Source organism: Rhinoderma darwinii, chromosome 1 (assembly GCF_050947455.1).
Source record: "Rhinoderma darwinii isolate aRhiDar2 chromosome 1, aRhiDar2.hap1, whole genome shotgun sequence".
NCBI classification, from domain to species: Eukaryota; Metazoa; Chordata; class Amphibia; order Anura; family Rhinodermatidae; genus Rhinoderma; species Rhinoderma darwinii.
Genome location: NC_134687.1, coordinates 523321807 through 523342929, shown reverse-complemented (window position 1 = coordinate 523342929; position 21123 = coordinate 523321807). Strand labels below are relative to the sequence as shown.

The following is a 21123-nucleotide window of genomic DNA, read 5'->3' as shown; positions in this document are numbered from 1 at the left end:
GTCGCAACTTTCGGCCAGCTATGCGCCCTTTTTGCCATTAAAATAAATAAATAAAAAACATTATCCCCTCATCGCTCCACCCTCTGCATTCCAGCGCAGTTTGCCGAGCAGCGTCAGGGCCTTAGTACAGTGTAACAGCTTCGTCATACTGAGGGGACCCAGAAGGGAAAAGAAACGAGATGAGTGCTTTTTGTTTTTTTTCTTTTTATTTCTTCCTAATTTAATTATTATTATAATTATTTGTCTGCTGGCAAGGTATGGGGCAAAGCACAGCTACGAGCTGACGTTGATTTCGACTATAATTACGCCGGTTTCTTGACGTAAATTCTAATAAGTCTTGGGCTGCTGTGCCCGATGTATCGAACGGTCAAAAGTTGCAAATTGCGACCTTTGCCCCTTTTTTTTTTTTTCCAAAGTGTTTGAAGAATAAACTTACAGGGAATTTATATTCTGTCAGCAGGGCGCAGGCTGCCACTTATGTTTGGAGTTAAGAGTCTGCTGTAAAACAATATATTCATGGCAAATTTGATTAACCTGAACCCACACCTTCTAGTCATGATGAGTTCATAACATTCTACTTTACTGTAGAGCGTAAAATTACATTTATTTTTTGATGGACCGCAGTGGAGTTTGCACATCCGCGTGTGAATACTGCAGTATTCAATACGTTTGTTTTTACGTGGATAGACCTGACAAAATGAAGAAATATATACTGCAGAAATGTGCCAAAAATATTTTAAATTGTCCCTTTAATATTCGAACAATAACAAGCACTTGTAACAAGAATTGTCCCAGGTAAAATGGCACTGAAATGACAGATGATCCAGATCATTACTGAGTAAATGTAATACCAGTCCATAACTGTTAATTTCCAATCCTCACATTCAGAGACCTCCGGGTATGGCTTTCCATCCAGCTCCTATAGACATTTCAGCAAATTCCCCCAAGTTTAACGTACACTTTTAACTTGCTAATATTTCCCCTTTTTCACTTTTACTTCCGCATTTAGGCTTTGTAAATTCTGAAACATTGTGCATTAAAGTTTAACTTGAGGTGACATTGCTGACTGAAAGAGAATCAGTATTTATTTCTGCGACCAATTCTCTAGGAATTTAAGCCCTCGTGTAGTATTCGTTTCCCCATAGCAGTTTATGTATATAGAGAATGCTCTAGGTAACGCTGTGTTGTACATCTTCATAGACTTCCAAGTTTGTTTCAGCATTCTTGCTTATCATCTCATCTAACACTAGATGTCTAATTTTCACTATTGCCTATGCTGTTTGACTATGATTCACTTACATTCTGTATTTAGTAGTACTTTTCTCTTGCTGAGCACACTGTAAGGTAGCTACTATTAGGCTATGTTCACACAGGGCGGATACGCTGTGTAATGGTACTTAACGTATGCGCCCTGGCGGCCGCAGGAAATTCTGGCACCAAATTGGCTGCAGCTGTCACGTGGGATAAAACGTCATCCCAGGAGGCTGGCCTGTACGAAGAAGCACAGAATTCTGGTTAAGTATAAGATTTTTTTTCCTCAATTGCGGTTATTGCGTATAAATCGCAACGTTTGCTATTTATTGTGGGTTTTACCTCCCATTGAGTTCAATGGGGAAAACTGGCAACAGAAAAGCAGTGATTACGCAAATTCAATTGACATGCTGCGGGTTAAGAAAACTGCACTGCAGGTCAATTTCTGAGCCTCTTATGCTTATTTATGCAGCTTGTGGATGGGATTTGTTCAAATCTCATCCACTCAGCTACTACTGTATTATGCTTCAGATTTTCTGCAATTAAATTTGTTGTGTAAAATCTGCAGTGTTTACGCTACATGTGAACTTACCCTTATTGTGCTGGTTGTAGGTGCAGAAAGATACAGTTGCTCCAAGACATTAAGAATAATGGCTTTTCACTTCCACTTAACCCCTTCCCGCACCTTGACTTAACTGCACGTTGAGGTGGGCAGTAACTTCGCGTACCTCGACGTGCAGTTACCTCAGTGCTTTGACAGTTAACCTCCGCGCGGCGCTACACCGCAGCGGCGGTTAACTGTGCAGGGTGTCTGCCCTGCATTCCCCATTGCTGATCAGCGGCCCATCGCCGCTGATTTCGGCAGTTAACCCCTTAATTGCGGCGTTCGATTTTGAACGCCACAATTAAGGTGTTAAGCGCTGATCGGCAGCCCCCATGTGAAGTCATGGGGGCTGGCGATGGTACCCATGGCAACCGGACGCCGGACAATGGCTTCCGGGCTGCCATGTACAGAAGCCTATGAGGACCAGCCGGAGGGTGGTCGTCGTAGGCTTCCTGTCAGTGTGACTGTGACGTCACACTGACAGTTGGAATGCATTACACTACGTGTGTAGTGTAATGTATTCCAGCAGCGATCAGAGCTGCAAGTCTAAGTGTCCCCTAGTGGGACAAGTGAAAAAAGTAAAAAAAAGAATAAAAATGTTTTAAAAAAAGTGTAAAAATCAAAGTTATAAGTTATATAAACAAGAACTGCTTTTTTTCCCTATAATAAGTCTTTTATTATAGGAAAAAAATGAACATTTTAAAAAAAGTACACATATTTGGTATCACCGCGTTCGTAATGACCCCAACTATAAAACTATAATATTATTTTTCCCGCACGGTGAACACCGCAAAAAAAATAAACTAAAAACAATGCCAGAATCACTATTTTTTGGTCACCACCCCTCCCAAAATATGCAATAAAAAGTGATCAAAAAGTAGCATGTACGCCAAAATAGTACTAATTAAAACTACAACCCGTCCCGCAAAAAATAAGCCCTTACACAGCTTTTTTGACTGAAAAATAAAAAAGTTACGGCTCTCAGAATATAGTGACACTAAAAATAATTTAAATTCTAAATAAGTTATTTTATTGCGCAAACACTGCAAAACATAAAAAAAACTATATACATATGGTATCGCCGTAATCGTACCGACCTGCAGAATAAAGTATAATGGTCATTTATAGCCCAGGGTAAACACCGTCAAAAATAAATAAAAATCATTGTCAGAATTTATGGTTTTTGGTCACCTGGCTTGCCGAAAAATGGCATAAAATGTGATCAACAAAATCGCATGTACCCCAAAATGGTACCAATGAAAATTACAGATTGTCCCGCAACAAATAAGCCCTCACACGGCTCCGGTGGTGAAAAAATAAAAAAAGTTCCGGCTCCCAGATTATGGCGATGCAAAATGTGCAGAGCGTTCCAAAAGCGGATAGGATCGGGTTCAATTTATAAGTGCGACACTGGCCACATATCTGTGGATTATTATTTATTTACCCCATTGTTATACCCTCTTATTATGCCCTGATGTACTCTGCCCAGCCTACATGTTCCCCCACATTATAAACTGAAATACCAGCAAAACGCCAGAGCTACTTCCAAGCAAAATCTGCGCTCCCAAAGCCAAATGGCGTCCCTCCCTTCTGAGCCCTACAGCGTGCCCAAACAGCCGTTTACGTCCACCGATATGGCATCGCCATACCCGGGAGAACCAGGTTAATATTTTATGTGGTATTTGTGGCACAAACTGGGCACAACATATAGTGCACTAAAATGGCACATCAGTGGAAAATTGTAATTTTCACTGCACCATCCGCTGCGCATTAAATCCTTCGCGCACCATGACTTAATAGCATGTCGTGGTGTGTGATATATGGAGCGTCTTACGCGCTGAGCCCGCGCCTTACGCTGCGGGGGTCAGCTGTGTATTACAGCTGATACCCGGGGCTAACGGACAGAAACAGCGATCACGCTGTTACAGGAGCCTGTAAAAATGACAATATACTGCAATATATTAGTATTGCAGTGTATTCTACCAGTGATCTAACGATTGCTGGTTCAAGTCTCCTATGGGGACTAATAAAATATGTAAAAACAAAAGTAAATAGTTATTATTAGTGGAAAAAATGTAATAAATATTTAAAGTCCAAAAATAAACCCTTTTCACATTTTTCCTCTAAAGTAATGTAAAAAAAACTAAAAAAATACACAAAATTGGTATCGCTGCGTCCGTAAAAGTCCAAGCTATTACAATATACCATTATTTAACTCACACGGTGAAGGCCGTGAAAAAGAAAGAATTTTAAACGCCAAAATCTCCGTTTTTTGGTCACCTTGGCTCTACCAAAAAAATGTAATAAGTGCTCAAAAAGTTGTATGTACCAAAAAATGGTACCAATAAAAACTACAGCTCGTCCTGCAAAAAATAAGCCCTCACACCACTCTACTGACTGAAAAATAAAATAGTTATGGAGCGGGGAGGAAAAACTAAAAAGAAAAAGCAAAACATGGATCAGTTCGGAAAGGGTTAATTACTTTCTAATGGAAAAACATTTATGACCACATGTGGGGTATAGCCGTACTCGGGAGAAATAGCTTTACAAATGTTGGGGGGCTTTTTTTTCCTTTTATCCTTTGTGAAATTGAAAAAATTCAATATTTTAGTGGAAATAATGTTGATATTATTAAAAATTCCTTGAGGGGTGTAGTTTCCAAAATGGGGTCGCTTTTGGGAGGTCTTTACTGTTTTGGTACCACAAGACCTATTCAAACCTGACATGGTGCCTTAAATATTTTCTAAAAAAAGGAGGCCCCAAAATCCTCTAGGTGCTCCTTTGCTTCTGAGGCTGGTGTTTCGGTCCATTAGCACACTAGGGCCACATGTGGGATATTTCTAAAAACTACAGAATCTGTGCAATAAATATTGAGTTGCATTTCTCGGGTAAAACCTTCTGTGGTACAGAAAAAAAATGTATTACATATGAATTTTGACAAAAAAAAAAATGAAATTTGTACATTTCGCCTACTTTGCTTTAATTCCTGTGAAACGCCTAAAGGGTTAAAACACTTTCTGGATGCTGTTTTGAATACTTTGAGGGGGTGCAGTTTTCAAAATGGGGTGATTTATGGGGACTTTCTTTTTTTTAAACAATAAATTTTTATTGAATTTTCACATTTTATTTTTTTTTTACAAATCAAGGTACAAACTGATGACCTCTAAACAATGCGAGATCATCAAAGACATAACCTAAAACATCACAAATATCCTGTCATGAAATTATTGTATCACTGTACCAAGCAGAGAAAATAAAAAAGCAAAAATTGTAGACACTTCTCATAAATAACAAGGATAAATAATTAGAGATAGTTAAAAAAGATACTTAGATGTACTCCAAGGCTTCCAGTAGTTCACAATTTTGTCATGTGTCCCAATCGAGTAAGCATAGTTTCATGGTGATAATTACTATTAACTCGTCTCCGAACCTCAGAAATGAGTGGAGAGCTGGGGGATTTCCAAGATCTAGCAATTGAAATTTTTGTGGACAATAAAATATGGTGAGCAACCGTCCTAAATGCCCAAGGAATAGTCTCTAATGTCTAGAACGCCCATTTCCGGGTTACTAGGTATTGGAATACCAGTGATTTCAGAAATCAGGTTGAACACTGCTACCAACAAAGGTACTAATGTCGGGCAAGACCACCACATATGAAGTGCCGAGCCAAGATGACCACAACCCCTCCAACATATATTAGAAGCGACTTCAAAAATGTGCGACACCCGGGCCGGTGTCAAATACCATCTGAGGTGGATTTTACCAGTGAGTTCTAAATGATTGATACACTTAGTATGTTGAAAGATCCATTTAGATGCATTAGCCCATTGAGCCACTGAAAAGGAAACCCTCAACTCTCTTTCCCACTTTACCATATAAGAGTTTTTTTCCTCCAGTCCTTTAGACAGCAAAAGAACATAAATACAGGAGAGGCCTTTCTGAAACCCCGGCCACTGAAATAAATATTTATAAAACGTAGAAAAATAAGGCGGTTTTTGAGGGAATGACAAGGAGTGTAATAAATATCGTATTTGAAAATGAAGAATCCCCGATAAATCATACTGGTCAGCCAGCATTGCATAGGAACGGATACCCCCACCTTCATAGAAATCTGAGAACGACTCTATGCCTGCCCTAATCCAGGGAGTTACAGGTATTTGAGGGTACAGGAGGGAGATAGCCTGTATAGGATTATGCTCCTATGGGATGTACACCCAATTAAGTTTACAGGCGTATAATCTCCACGTCTTCACGGCGTCCGTTATGGATTGTAACACTAAGGTCAGCAATTGAGCTCCTATATACACTTCCGCCAATACCGATTTCATCCGCAAATTAGGCAACACCTAATTTTCTAATTGAGACCATTTAGAGGTAGACTGAGAGCACCATAAAGGGTATAGTTGATCCATAATGGGCGCAATATTGTACGCCACAACATCTGGAACCACTAAACCCCCCTCCCGAACTTTACGAAAGAGCATGTGTTTCGCTACCCGTGCTCGTTTATGGTTCCATATAAAACTAAGAAACAATTTATGTATCTGTGAGGTAATGTGTGGGAATGAGAAAAGGTACAGTTCTACATGGATATAAGTATCTGGGGAGCAACAGCATCTTGACTAAGTTAATCCTAGCTATCCATGATAAATGGATAAATGGAATTTGCCCAATCTTACACATTCTGACCGTAGACAGGTTAACAGCTCCATATAGTTTTCGGCTAGTACTTGGGAGGGAGTAGGAAACCGTTTTATTCCCAAATAAGGGAGACCCGAGGTAGCCCAAGCTAAATCATGAGTTGATAACCGAGATTTAAGGAGGGCATCCACATTAAGAGCAAGCATCAGGGACTTAGAGTGAAGGAAATAAGTATTTGATCCCTTGCTGATTTTGTAAGTTTGTCCACTGTCAAAGACATGAACAGTCTAGAATTTTTAGGCTAGGTTAATTTTACCAGTGAGAGATAGATTATATAAAAAAAAAAAACAGAAAATCACATAGTCAAAATTATATATATTTATTTGCATTGTGCACAGAGAAATAAGTATTTGATCCCCTACCAACCATTAAGAGTTCAGCCTCCTCCAGACCAGTTACACGCTCCAAATCAACTTGGTGTCTGCATTAAAGACACCTGTCTTACATGGTCACCTGTATAAAAGACTCCTGTCCACAGACTCAATTAATCAGTCTGACTCTAACCTCTACAACATGAGCAAGACCAAAGAGCTTTCTAAGGATGTCGGGGACAAGATCATAGACCTGCACAAGGCTGGAATGGGCTACAAAACAATAAGACGCTGGGTGAGAAGGAAACAACTGTTGGTGGAATAGTAAGAAAATGGAAGACATACAAAATGACTGTCAATCGACATCGATCTGGGGCTCCATGCAAAATCTCACCTCGTGGGGTATCCTTGATCCTGAGGAAGGTGAGAGCTCAGCCGAAAACTACACGGGGGGAACTTGTTAATGATCTCAAGGCAGTCACCAAGAAAACCATTGGTAACACATTACGCCGTAATGGATTCAAATCCTGCAGTGCCCGCAAGGCCCCCTGCTCAAGAAGGCACATGTACAGGCCCGTCTGAAGTTTGCAAATGAACATCTGGATGATTCTGAGAGTGATTGGGAGAAGGTGCTGTGGTCAGATGAGACTAAAATTGAGCTCTTTGGCATTAAAGAGGCTCTGTCACCACATTATAAGTGCCCTGTCTCCTACATAAGGAGATGGGCGCTGTAATGTAGGTGACAGTAATGCTTTTTATCTCGCGAGATTTGGTTTCACTTGCCGGAATCTCACAAAAAAAGATTCAGAAGTGTCAGGATTCTGAGTACACATGACGTCCAGGCTGGATGGTCATGTGTATTCATTATCAGGACACTGTAGTAAAGTTAGGGCTTGTGTATGAGGCTGCACATAGCGATATAACTATATCGCTAGTGCAGTGTAAATGAATGGAGAGGAGTGCATGATGCCGATTGGTCAGCGTCATGCACTCCTCTGTACAATGCCCACTTGGTCGAAAGTAAAATTACTCCCACTTGGGCATTAAGAAAGCTCATTAGCATAAACCAAAATCGCTCCTAACGTTGTGAAAATAGATCGTTTTTTTTAAATAAAAAGCATTACTGTCACCTACATTACAGCGCCCATCTCCTTATGTAGGAGACAGGGCACTTATAATGTGGTGACAGAGCCTCTTTAATGCCAAAGAGCTCAATTTTAGTCTCATCTGACCACAGCACCTTCTCCCAATCACTCTCAGAATCAAATACTTATTTCCTTCACTGTATAATATGAGACAGAGGAAAACTGAGAAACTATTTGCAAAATCTCAGCTAATGACTCCTCAGGTGTGGTACAGGCCAAGATGACATCGTCTGCGTATAGTCCAATTTTATGGTCAGATTGACCCACTTTAATACCCGTCACTTTTTGGGACGTCCGAATCATTTCAGCCAACTGTTCCATACACAAAACAAATATCAGAGGTGATAAAGGACAACCCTGCCGTGTACCGTTCTGGAAGGATTGCGAGAGAAATCCCGAGGAAAGGACCTTAGCCGACGGTATGGAATACAAAGCAAGAACAGCATTTTTTATGAAGGAGGTGAATCCAAATATCTCCAGTTAACCCTATCAAATGCCTTTTCGGCATCCAGTGAAATAAAGACAGAGGGATTCAAAGATTTGTTAGCTATCTGTATGAGATCCAAAATTTGTCTAGTTCCGTCACTTGCCTGCCTCCACTTCACATATCCCACCTAATCCAATGCAATCAAAGAAGGTAAACACTCCTTCAGTCTAATTGCCAAAATTTTAGCATACAGCTTTATATCACAATTCAATAGAGATATGGGATGAAAATTAGCAGGTGCGTCTGGTGTTTTACCTGGTTTGGGTAAAGTAACTATAGTAGCTTGTAATAACTCTGGAAGGGGCCGGGCCGTAAGTTAGATGCTATGCTCCTAAAAGTATTTTGTAAATGATGGAGTCAACTTTCAGTAAAAGTTTATAATATTCGTTAGGCAAGCCGTCTGGGCCTGGTTATTTATTAGGTTTAGATTGAAGAATGGTCCTGCGGATTTCATCTAGGGAAATAGGTGCATTTAACTGGGATATTTGGGAAGCCGACAAAGTAGGAAGCTTTATGGGGACTTTCTAATATATAAGGCCCTCAAATCCACTTCAGAACTGAACTGGTCCCTGAAAAAATAGGCTTTTGAAATTTTCTTGAAAATATGAGAAATTGCTGCTAAAGTTCTAAGCCTTGTAAGGTCCTAGAAAAAGAAAAGCATGTTCAAAAAACTATGCAAACATAAAGTAGACCTATGGGAAATATAAACTAGTAAGTACTTTGTGTGGTATTACTATCTGATTTACATGTAGATACATTTAAATTTAGAAAAATGCAAATTTTTGCACATTTTCTCCAAATCTTGGTGTTTTTAAGAAATAAATATTGAATTTATCGATCAAATTTTTTCACTAACATAAAGTACAATATGTCACGAGAAAACAATCTCAGAATCACTTGGATAGGTAAAAGCATTCCAGAGTTATTACCACATAAAGTGACACATGTCAGATTGGAAAAGTCGGCTTCGTCCTTAAAGGGCGAGTGTCGCGGGAATTTTATTTTTTTACATCAATTTGAATTTAGTGTTTTATTAAAAAATGTGTGTTTGTGTTTTACTTTTTTTTATTTTTTAACTTTTTCTTGTCTTTGGGGGCTGCCATTTGTTTTTTCCATCTCTGTATGTGTCGATTAACGACACATACAGACATGGAATACGGCACATACAGCCCCATAGTGAATGCGAACGGGGCCCGTTCCATCGACTATTCTGTACGCCGTCTGTGGGGGAACGGCGCATGCGCCGCTCCCACACAGTCCAAATTGAAGGTTTCGGCCGAGCGACGTCCTGCGCCATTTTCTTGTGGACCGGAAGCCGCGGCTGGACAGTAGGATTACTACTTCTGGTCGCGGCTTCCGGACTTGTGCACTTGGAGCGGAGGGAGCAGACGGAGCGGACAGACCGGAGGGAGCGGCGGCGGCAGGAGCAGGTAAGTTAGGTCTGTGTATGTACGTATTTTAGTGTGTGATTACTACTGTATGTAAATCTACTACACTGTGTGTTAGCTCAAAAAATGGCGACACACAGTGTAGGAGGTTTGACAGTTTAATCCCCTCCTTTCTCCTGGCACTAGGATAAAGGAGGGGGGATTCTGTGAGCTCACTAGAGCGAGTGTGTATTCTCAAATTTTGCAGCATAAAGCAATGTGGTTGCTTTACCACATGCCAATGCTGCAATTTTGGGAATTGCTCCATCTAGTGACCAGCACTGGGAAATGTTATAAATTAGAATCTAATTTATAATATTTCCTGACTCGTGAAAAAATTAAAAAAAATTAGAGCAATGTTTAATCACTTATACACTAACTGTTTAACTAAAAAAAAATTCTAGCGACACATTACCTTTAAGAGGTTAATGGTATTTTACACAGGACGATTTTCGGGCAGACAAGTATTAATATAACGCTCATTGCCGATATTTTCCCTGTCTAAACGGGAACGATCAGAAGATGAACGAGCAAATGCTCGATTATCTGCTGGTCGTATAGTTTTAAAAAAGTGAAATATTATCATTGTCGAAGCACATCTTCCTGTGTAAACAGGGAGACGCACTACCGACATGATGATAATGTATGGGGACGAGTGATTGGAGTAGCGTCTGCTCGTCCCCATCCATAGCTCCGTGTGACGGGATCAATTGAACGCCGATCAACTATGTCTCGTTGATCGGCGCTCGCTGTGTTGGCCGGTGTAAAAGGACCTTTACAGTACTTCTGGTCTTAGCCTATCTATTCACATATAAGAAGGTCACACCAGAGGGGATACGTAAGCTCGAATCCCTACTGATTACTAGAATAAACCGTGCTAAAGTGCTCACCCAGTATTTTTTCACATGCTGTTGAGAATTTTTTTTGGTGTACTGCTAGTTTAAAATAGACAAGGTAAACACTTGTTTTTAGATTTAACATGTACTTCAACTGGTGGTGAGGTCCAGGCGTCACCTTATTATGACAGGTAAGGCACCAGTAGAAAGGGCTTGAGAGGGCCTGTATTAGAGCAGTTTCCTTAAAGAGTATTTATCAGCTCTTCTTATGTCTGTTTCCGTAAATACTGCATGAAATAACAATGCTGAAGCAGATTTTTTTTTTTTTTTTTTTGATATTCTGCGTTGTGCCATTCTTGTATTCTTCCTCCTGGACATGTATTTATAAATTGACAACTGGGCGTTACCATTTCCCTTCTGAATAGGTTATACACTCTGAATAGTCCTACAAACTCTCACACTTTTAAAACTGATTGAAAAGTGTCAGAACGTGTAGGGACCCAGTTGTCAATTTATTCATGCTTTTCCAGGAGCAATAACAGAGGAACGGCACAATATAGAGTTTTAAGAAAAGATATTCCACAATTATTTAGTGTCAGCAGATGTCCTCTTTAAATAAATATACCTATTAATGGAATATCTCCATTTACAAGCAAGAGTAATCTGATAACAGTGCAGTTAAGGCCTAGTTCACATCTAGTTTTTTTTAACTACGATTAGCCTGTATGTCGAGAGCTCCCGGCGTACATGCTGAACATGTACATAGGTGGACAAAAGTGTGTCCTTTTGGTTTTTGGCAGACTGGTATACGTCAGTATACCTTTTTTTTAGGGTTTGAAATAGCATAGTAGTCTACTCTATTCCATTCAAAGGAATTCCGTAAAAAAAAAAATACTGTTCGATATTTCTTTTTTTAACATGGGAGCCTATGTATAGGATACGTTACAAGCGTCCATTAAACATATACGTTATGGTCTTTTTAATAGCTTTCGTGCCAACTGCCAATGTTGTCTGGTTCTCTCTGGTCTTGGATTTGAACCGCCTTCTGTGTTTGCGGCTTCCTCGCCTAGTATGTCCATGGTACCCGTTAAAAAAGAATCTGAAATGTCCGTGGGGGCACCCGTTCTAGGTTGCGGACGTTTTTTGTTGACCTCTGCTCCTTTGCCATACGTGGCGCCTTTCACAATGTTGGGTTCTTTCCGCCAATTGTAAATGTGATCATCCACATAGTCCTCAACATCACGTACTCACGCATGATCCTCTAAACGTCATCGTCCGTGTACATAAACACTGTGGGAGATAAATCCATAATGAAGCTTACGTGTGCTCAATGGCAAGCGCAGTCCATGCAACGTGGATGGGACCCACAATACCACAAAACAGAGATTCCACAGCACTGGACCGCAACTGGATGCACGCCTCAATTGGATCTGGTCCACAGTCCTCAATATCAGGCTGACAAAAAATGGACAGAGGCAGCACTTCCAAAAAGTATAAGCGATTTAGATAATCCGGTAATGTTTTGCCCCTCAGTTATTCCAAGATCTTTCTCTTTGAGATCGATCTTTTTCCAGGTTCTAAGATGGCCACCGCACAGTGAGTTATCCAATGCGCAAAATACATCGAGTGTAATTTGCCAAGATGGCCGCCGCGTGGTATGCCATTTACTGCGCATGTGCGGGAATTACAACATACGATCTCACGTGATTTTGCGATGTATTGCATTTTGTGATTCTACTTTCCCCACACGTGTGACATGCGCAGTATGCACACATGCACGCCGGAATCCATGAGGAGTTTGTCCATCCGGTTTCTGCAGATGATAATCTGCAATCATTTTATTATACACAACTGGGTGAGTTATTATGTCATTAACACATTCTTGAGATTTGGACTGCTTTTATCGGTACCAGTCCCTTAACTATTGTTATATATGTATGCATTACCACCTCTATTCAATGCTTGTGTTTTTAGATTGCATCTTTTACAGTATGCAGTTAGGTTTATACTGTCCTTTTGTCTTGATCACTGTTTGATTAATATTTTACTCTGTGAGCCTTTATATACCTATGACTTGATGTGTGTTTTATGCTTGAGAAAGGTCCTGTTGGACTGAAACGTTGCACGGGTGAATAAATTGCTTATACTTTTTGGAAGTGCGGCCTCTGTCCATTTTTTTGTAGGCATCCGCCACAGCCTACGTTTAAAAAAGCACCGCTCTTACAGAGAACTTTGCATAAAAATAATAGTGTAATTTAAAATACTTTGTGATATTTCTTATTGAGGGAATATGGCACTTCCTCCACTTATGCTATCCCACCCCTTCTAAACCGTTCACTTGCTGTGAATTTACTGCTCACTAATGGATCTGGTTACAGCTACCCATAAAAATCTATGAAGGGGGAGGAGGGAGCAGGAGCATAGTGAGCCAGAGGCAGAGAGACACAAACGCTGCAGCAGGTTATAGTAAGATTTGCATCTCTCCCCATTGCTCTATTCTCAGGTACACTGCTCATTACTGCTGTGTAATCTTTCATGCTGCTGTTTCTGATAGTGTGCTACCGAGTGATAGAAGAGCAGATCTCCTATATGTGTGTGCTGTGTATAGAGGAGATGATAGGGCTCTACCCACTATATCAGAGACTACTGAGGATTAGAGATATAATCTGCAGAGGGGAATTGTTACAAAAAAGATGCCGTATACAAGTCATATAATAGAACGAATTAGTGTTGACACATGATGGCTTATTCTGAAAAGTCACCTGAAACGACTGGTGCGCTTTAAAAGCTCCTAATCTGTGTCAAACGTAGGCAAGTAAACATGATGTGAACTAACCTAAGCCATAGGAATATAGGTTCCCCATTGCTTAGCTGTTCAGAATAAATGACAGCTTGCTGATTTGTCAAAGAACTAGAAACTATCACCCATGTAAAGTTAAAGGGTTACTAAACGCTCAACAAACTTCTGACATGTCATAGTGACATATCAGAAGTTTTGATTGGTGGGGGTCCGAGCAATGTGACCTCCACCAATCGCTAAAACTAAGCAGCAGAAGCGCTCGTGCGAGCGCTGAGCCGATTAGTTGCTGGTCGGCTTTTTCCGGAAATCGATGTAGCGGTGTACGGACTCAAAAGAAGGCCTATGAGCCCGCTACATCGGCTTACGGAAAAAAACGAACAGAAACTAAGTGGCACAGCGCTCACACGAGCGATTCTGCCGCTTTGTTTTAGCGATTGGTTGGAGTCTCAGTGCTCTGACCCCCACTAATCAGAACTTCTGACATGTGGCTATGACTTGTCAGACGTTTAGTTCCCCTTTAATTTTGCAGTTGCTATGGAGCTCAGGCCATTATGTGGTTTATATTATTGATGTTATCAACACCGTTGCCCATAATTAACGCAGTCTTTGTGTTTATTATTCTCTTACACAATCCTTTAAAAACGTAGATAGTGGGTAGATCAGGAAGAAAGTAATAATAGGAGTTAAAGGGTTTTTTCTGGGAATTTTAGAAATCCGCAGCGGTAATGTAAAAATATAAAAAAATAAACATAATTGGCATCGCTGCGTCTGTAAAAGTTTGAGCTGTTATTATACAATGTTAATTTAAACGTCATGGTAAATGCAATAATAATAAAAAAATTAACTACACCAAAAAACGCCAGAATTGCTGTTTTTTGCTCACCTCATCTCCCAAATAAAATGGAATAAAGTGTAATCAAAAAGTTGCATTTACCCCAGAACGGTACCATTCCTTCTGCAAAAAAACAAGTCCTCACACCACTCCATCGATGGAAAAATAAAATGTTATGGGTCTCAGAATGGGATAACAAAACAGGTTTTTTTTGTTTTTTTAACAAATATTTTTTTCAAGTATAAAAGTATAAATTTGGTATTGCCGTAATCATATTGAATGGCAGAATAAAGTTGTTTTTCCATTCAACCCCTGCAAATAAATGTTTGGCAACACATTATAACTACAGCTCGTCCTGCAAAAAAAACAAGCCCTCATCGGTCTGTGGACGAAAAAATATTAGTTATGGCTTCTGGAAAGTCGGAAGGAAAAAACAGAAAGTGGCTGTGAAGCTAAGGTTTAGCTGCAAATTTCTTGCAATAAAATAGCGGTAACAAGTGGTGTATAGATCTAGGATTCTGGGTAGAACGGATTAACATGTACTGTTCTGTAAAAAGCAGTACATGTAGATACGCCAACATTGTTGCCTAATTTTCCTTCTCCTCTTAGTATAAAGCTAGGGCTACACGGCGAATTTGGCTGTGAAAAAGGTTGCAAAGCCAAAGATCACTGTGCCATTGCAGTGTCGCACTTGCTGCATCGCAGTAATGTACGTGAACGTGGTCTCGTTGCGACCCGCAGTTTGTCGCAACAACAGCAGTCGCAAGAAATGCACAACACTACGGCCACATTCTTTTTCATTACTGCGAAGCAGCCAGCTTGACACCGATAAAACAACGATATTTGGCTGTGCGACCTGTCGTGGCCAAAGTCGAAGTGTAGACCTAGCCCAAAATGTGAAGTAGGTATATGAGATTATACAGTATCATGAGCTATTCCTGACTGTCCAATGCTGCTATAAAATGTCTTTTTTTTTATTTTTTAATCCCTCACCCATTATTTCCAATTAGGTAACGAAAACGGAGTTAGAAAAACTGAAGTTAAGTTACAGACAGCTAACAAAAGAAGTGACTTCGGCAAAAGAAAAATTTAAAGAAGCAGTTACGAAAGGTAAGTTTAATGATTAGAAACTCCAACTAAAAGAGAGAAATGTCTATTTAAAATAACTTCTAAGGGTATGTTCACACGTACACGTCCGATACGTCTGAAAATACGGAGCTGTTTTCAGGAGAAAACCGCTCCGGAATTTCAGATGTAAAGGCAAGTGCAGGCGTTTTTCGCAGCGTCCATTACGGATGTAATTGGAGCTGTTTTTCTATGGAGTCAATGGAAAACGGCTCCAATTACGTCCCAAGAAGTGACATGCACTAATTTGACGCGGGCGTCTTTTTTTTTTTTTACGCGCCGTCTTTTGACAGCGGCGCGTAAAAATAAATGACCGTCGGCACAGAACATCGTAAAGCCCATTCAAATGAATGGGCAGATGTTTGCCGGCACATTGGAGCCGTATTTTCGGACGTAATTAGAGGTTAAAACGCCCGAATTATGTCCGTAAATAGGGTGTGTGAACCCAGCCTTGATGTTACTTGTTCATATTGCTTTACTCCGCATTAGGTGCCTTTTACTCCCTTGATCTTTTTAATTCATGGAGTATAAAATATTAAATCTGTGAAAGTTTTCCTTCTTGTATAGGACAGCAGGAGTATCGTCAAACCGGAGAAAGTCATCAGTAAATCACTAGTAAACTGTCTGCTGCCATGTTCCCACTAGTCAATAGGACTTTACTCATGAAGGGCCGCCAGTATGTTAATTTTGGAGGGACTGTTGGACTGGCATTCAACACTAACACTTTGCACCCACTGTTTTAACCCTTAAATCCAAAAAACAAAACAAAAACGGGCATGTGTATTACCTATTATCAGGGCCAGATTCAAGGTTTCCATAGTATTGAGCATTTCCTTTTTCCCCAGACTCCCCCTTTACCCACAAAGAACCAACGTTTGGATGGAGGTTTCCTAAATTTTTCACACTCTTCTGAATCGATTAGCCTAATTGACAAAACCACCTTTAATATACACAAACTAGGTTTATATACATTTCCTAGCACCATACAAATGTCATCCAGTGGGAACATAAGAATGTCCTTGACCACTACCCCAGATGACTACTTCAGCAGTGACATCATCACCCATGTTACATCATCACATGCACTGGTGCCCTACAGGCAAGTGTCCTTGACAATTCCCACTCACAAATCAGTGGTATGGTCATCAAGGCAGTAATGTTGGCCCCTGTGATGTCTCACCCACAGCATCATCACCTGTATTGGAAAACTTAAAAGGGAATCATCATGCCTCTCGCATGGGCCAACCCTGCTCCCTGTTTAGCTGCTGTGCCTGTCTTATACCCGTGGCTTCTGTAGTTCAATTATTTCCAGAATAAAGAAGACTTTGATTCTTTTCGTACTGTACAGAGACCTGTTAATGAAAAGGTCACTCAAATCACTGGCATTTTACTTACAATTTGTGTGCACTTTTCAGTAACCGAAATCTCTGAGCAGCGCCAAAGGGGTTTAAGTTCTGTACAGAGCTCTTTTTTTAGGGAAGTCCGTGGTGGTCCGATAACCCAGACTTCACAAATGTGACCTTCTTACATGTATCTATAACACATCAGAAGATCATTTTGAGTGGAATTCCTATAATATATGCAGTATTAGAACATTTCACCTGAAATGTATATTTGTTTCCTGGTAGCTAGAATTTTTTTTTCTTCAGTGTTCAAGGTACACATTTAGGTTACACATTCAGACGTAACACTTGACATAATTAATAGTGCAGCGCCAGTCATGACAAGTAAAATGGCATGGATTACATTTTATTATGCCTTTAAATTATAGAGGACCTACTTCATGTTTGAAAATATTTCCTTCACGTAAAGTATTTCCTGGCAACAGGATATGTGCAGAAGGGGCTGGCCACAATTCATCTGCTCCCTCTTGGTCAGCTATTTAAATTAATATTTTAAGCAGCACAGGTGATGTTGAAACGTGAATCATTCTGTGAGAAATTGAATCAAGCCAATTCTTACTACAGGCAAGACCGTTTGTGCTTCGCAAATAGAGTAGAGATTTAATTGGGTAAACTATGGGGGAGATTTATTGAAACTGGTGCAAAGGAAAAGTTGAGTAGTTGCCCATTGCAACCAATTGGGTTTAAGAGTTCATTTTTCAGAGGCCCTTTTGAAAATGAAAGAGGCAATCTACGGTAATTGGTTGCCACAGGCAACTACTTCACTTTAACTTTTCACCAGTTTTGATAAATCCCCCCTATTTTTCTCTATTATATACCATCAGTGTATCCAGCCCAGCTTCTTTCACTGCACAATCACGCTGTGACAATGGGCTGGAACGATGAAAAGTGTATGACACTGATTGGTCAGCGTCATACACTCCTCTGTACAACGCCCAGTTTGTAAAAAGTAAAAACACGCCCAGTTGTCTATTAAGAAACGAATTCGCATAAATCTAAAATTTCTCATAACTTGCTCAAAAATTATCGTTTTTCAAAATAAAAGCCACTGTTGTTATCTGCATTACAGCGCCGATCAGATTATGTAGGAGATAGGCATTTATAATCTGGTGACAGCCTCTTTAAAGAGGCCCTGTCACAACATTATAAGTGGCCTATATTGTAAATGATGTGATCGGTGCTGTAATGTAGATTACAGCAGTGTTTTTTTATTTAGAAAAACTATAATTTTTGACAGAGTTATGACCTATATTAGCTTTATGCTAATGAGTTTCCCAATGGACAACTGGTCGTGTTGTACTATATGACCAAGGGGGCGTTGTACAGACTAGTGTATGACGCTGACCAATCAGCGTCATACACTTCTCTTCATTCATTTACACTGCAGATAGCGATATAGCTATATCGCTATGTGCAGTCACATAAACACACTATAACGCTACTCATGTGTCATGACAATGAATATACATTACCTCCAGCCAGTACGTGATGTGTATCCATTCTCCTGACCACTTCTGTAGCGTCTCTGTGATTTACAGCACAGCACAGCGAGATCTCTCTGTGAATGACAGTTTACAGTGTAATCTCATGAGACTACGCCTGTTATGCTGTAACTCACAGAGACGATACAGAAGTGGTCAGGAGAATGAATACACATGACGTCCTGGCTGGAGGTAATGTATATTCATTGTCATGACACATGAGTAGCGTTATAGTGTGTTTATGTGACTGCACATAACTATATAGCTATATCGCTATCTGAAGTGTAAATGAATGGAGAGAAGTGTATGACGCTAATTGGTCAGCGTCATACACTCCTCTGTACAACGCCCACTTGGTCATATAGTAAAACACGCCCAGTTGTCCATTGAGAAACTCATTAGCATAAAGCTAATATAGGTCATAACTCCCGTCAAAAATAATAGTTTTTCTAAATAAAAACCACTGCTGTAATCTACATTACAGCGCCGATCACATCATGTACAATATAGGCCACTTATAATGTGGTGACAAAGCCTCTTTAAGGCACACTACTGCTACATGTACAGGCACCCTCAAGGTTCGCTGCTCATCAAATCGCAATAATGCTTTAATGCTTTTTTAAAGAAACTTGAATGTGTATAATATAGTAGGCTTTGTTCACTTCTGCGTTATATTCTCAGTTCGGAACCCTAAAGGGCTCATTCAGACAAGCCTAATACTCGTGTGTGTGTACTGTCTGTTGAAATAACTGATAGCACACGGACTCATTCATTTCAATGGGGCTATTCAGATATACGTGAGTTTTGTGTGTCCGTTGCGTGAAACTCATTGCATGTCCTATGTTGGTGTGTTTTTGTGCACCTCGTCGCCCATTGAAGCCTATGGGTGCATGAAAACCACCAATAGCACACGGACAACATCTGTGTGCTGTCCGTGTGTCACGCATCAATTGGTAAGGAAATGCAGAGAATTAAAAAATATAAAGTGCTTGCATGGAGGTAAAAAACGCATGCCACACGCAAAGCAAACTGATGGCACACGGACATGAATTGCACGAAATATGCTGCGTTTTTTACAAATGTAAATCAGACACGCTCGTGTGAATGTCACCTTCGTCACAGATTTCATCTAATTTTAAGGTAAGAATAGCGCTGCATGCTGAGCTATTCTTCCCATCAAGACAAAGAACTCCAGGACGAATGCGGCACTACGTTGTGGTTTCCATTATAAATGGAAACCTTGACGCGGATGTGAACAGAAACTAATCGTATTATTTTGTCGTTTCAGCAGCGATTAAATGTTGTTTTGGAAATGACTTTGTGTCCCTTTTTGATACAACACAGGAAAAGAGACAGAAAAAGCCAAGGACAGATATGACAAAGCCACTATGAAACTCCACATGCTCCATAACCAGTACGTGCTTGCCCTGAAAGGAGCCCAACTTCACCAGGATCAGTATTATGATTCCACTCTTCCTCTTCTACTGGATTCCTTACAGACCATGCAAGAGGAGATGATTCAAGGCCTGTAAGAATCAAGTCCTGTTTATAATCTGTATAATTTGTACTTATTAGACTCTTTATAGATTTTATTTGATGAGTTTTTATCCAGTGTTGTTGCTCTGTGAAGGATGTGTGCAGTTGTTACTTATCCTCCCTTTGTTTTGGTTGACCTGACCTAGTTTATCCCCTTAGTGACCAGCCTATTTTAGTCCTTAACCCCTTCCCTCTTTAGCCACTTTTGACCTTCCTGACAGAGCCTCATTTTTCAAATCTGACATGTTTCACTTTATGTGGTAATAACGTCGAAATGCTTTCACCTATCCGGGCGATTCTGAGAATGTTTTCTCGTGACACATTGGACTTTAAGATAGTGGTAAAATTTGGTCGATACATTCAGTATTTAATTGTGAAAAACACGAAAATATAGTGAAAAATTGCAAAAATTAGCATTTTTCTGAATTTAAATGTATCTACTTGTAAGACAGGCAGTTATAACACACAAAATTGTTGCTAATTAACATCCCCCATATGTCTACTTTAGATTGGCATCCTTTTTTGAACATCCTTTTATTTTTCTATGACCTCACAAGGCTTAGAACTTTAGCAGCAATTTCTCACATTTTCAAGAAAATTTCAAAAGGCTATTTTTACAGGGGCCAGTTCAGTTGTGAAGTGGTTTTGAGGGCCTTATATATTAGAAACCCCCAAAAAGTCACCCCATTTTAAAAACTTCACCCCTCAAAGTATTCAAAACAGCATTTAGAAAATGTCCTAACCCTTTACACATTTCACAGGAATTAAAGCAAAGTAGAGGTGAAATTTACAAATTTCATATTTTTCTGCAGAAATTAATTTTTAATACAATTTTTTTTATAACACAGAAGGTTTTACCAGAGAAATGCAACTCAATATTTGTTGCCCAGTTTCTGCAGTTTTAGGAAATATCCCACATGTGGCCGTAGCGTGCTACTGGACTGAAGCACCGGCCTCAGAAGCAAAGGAACACCTAGTGGATTTTGGGGCCTTATTTTTGTTAGAATATATTTTAGGCACCATATCAGGTTTGAAGGGCTCTTGCGGTGCCAAAACAGTGAAAATCCCCCAAAAGTGACCCCATCTGGGAAACTAGACACCTCAAGGAAATTATCTAGGGGTGTAGTGAGCATTTTGACCGCACCTTGGAAGTAGGCCGTGAAAATTAAAATCAACATTTCTTC

The 21123-nt window shown here is 40.0% G+C and overlaps 1 protein-coding gene across 2 annotated transcripts in view; it reads left to right on the top strand.

The window, feature by feature from the left end:
* FER (FER tyrosine kinase) overlaps positions 1–21123 on the top strand; it is a 391744-nt gene that overhangs the window by 74259 nt on the left and 296362 nt on the right. For both annotated transcript variants that reach the window (XM_075836781.1, XM_075836789.1), the window contains exons 6-7: positions 15405–15504; positions 19748–19931. In XM_075836781.1, the coding sequence (XP_075692896.1) occupies positions 15405–15504; positions 19748–19931 (284 nt within the window). The remainder of the gene's footprint in view (positions 1–15404; positions 15505–19747; positions 19932–21123) is intronic.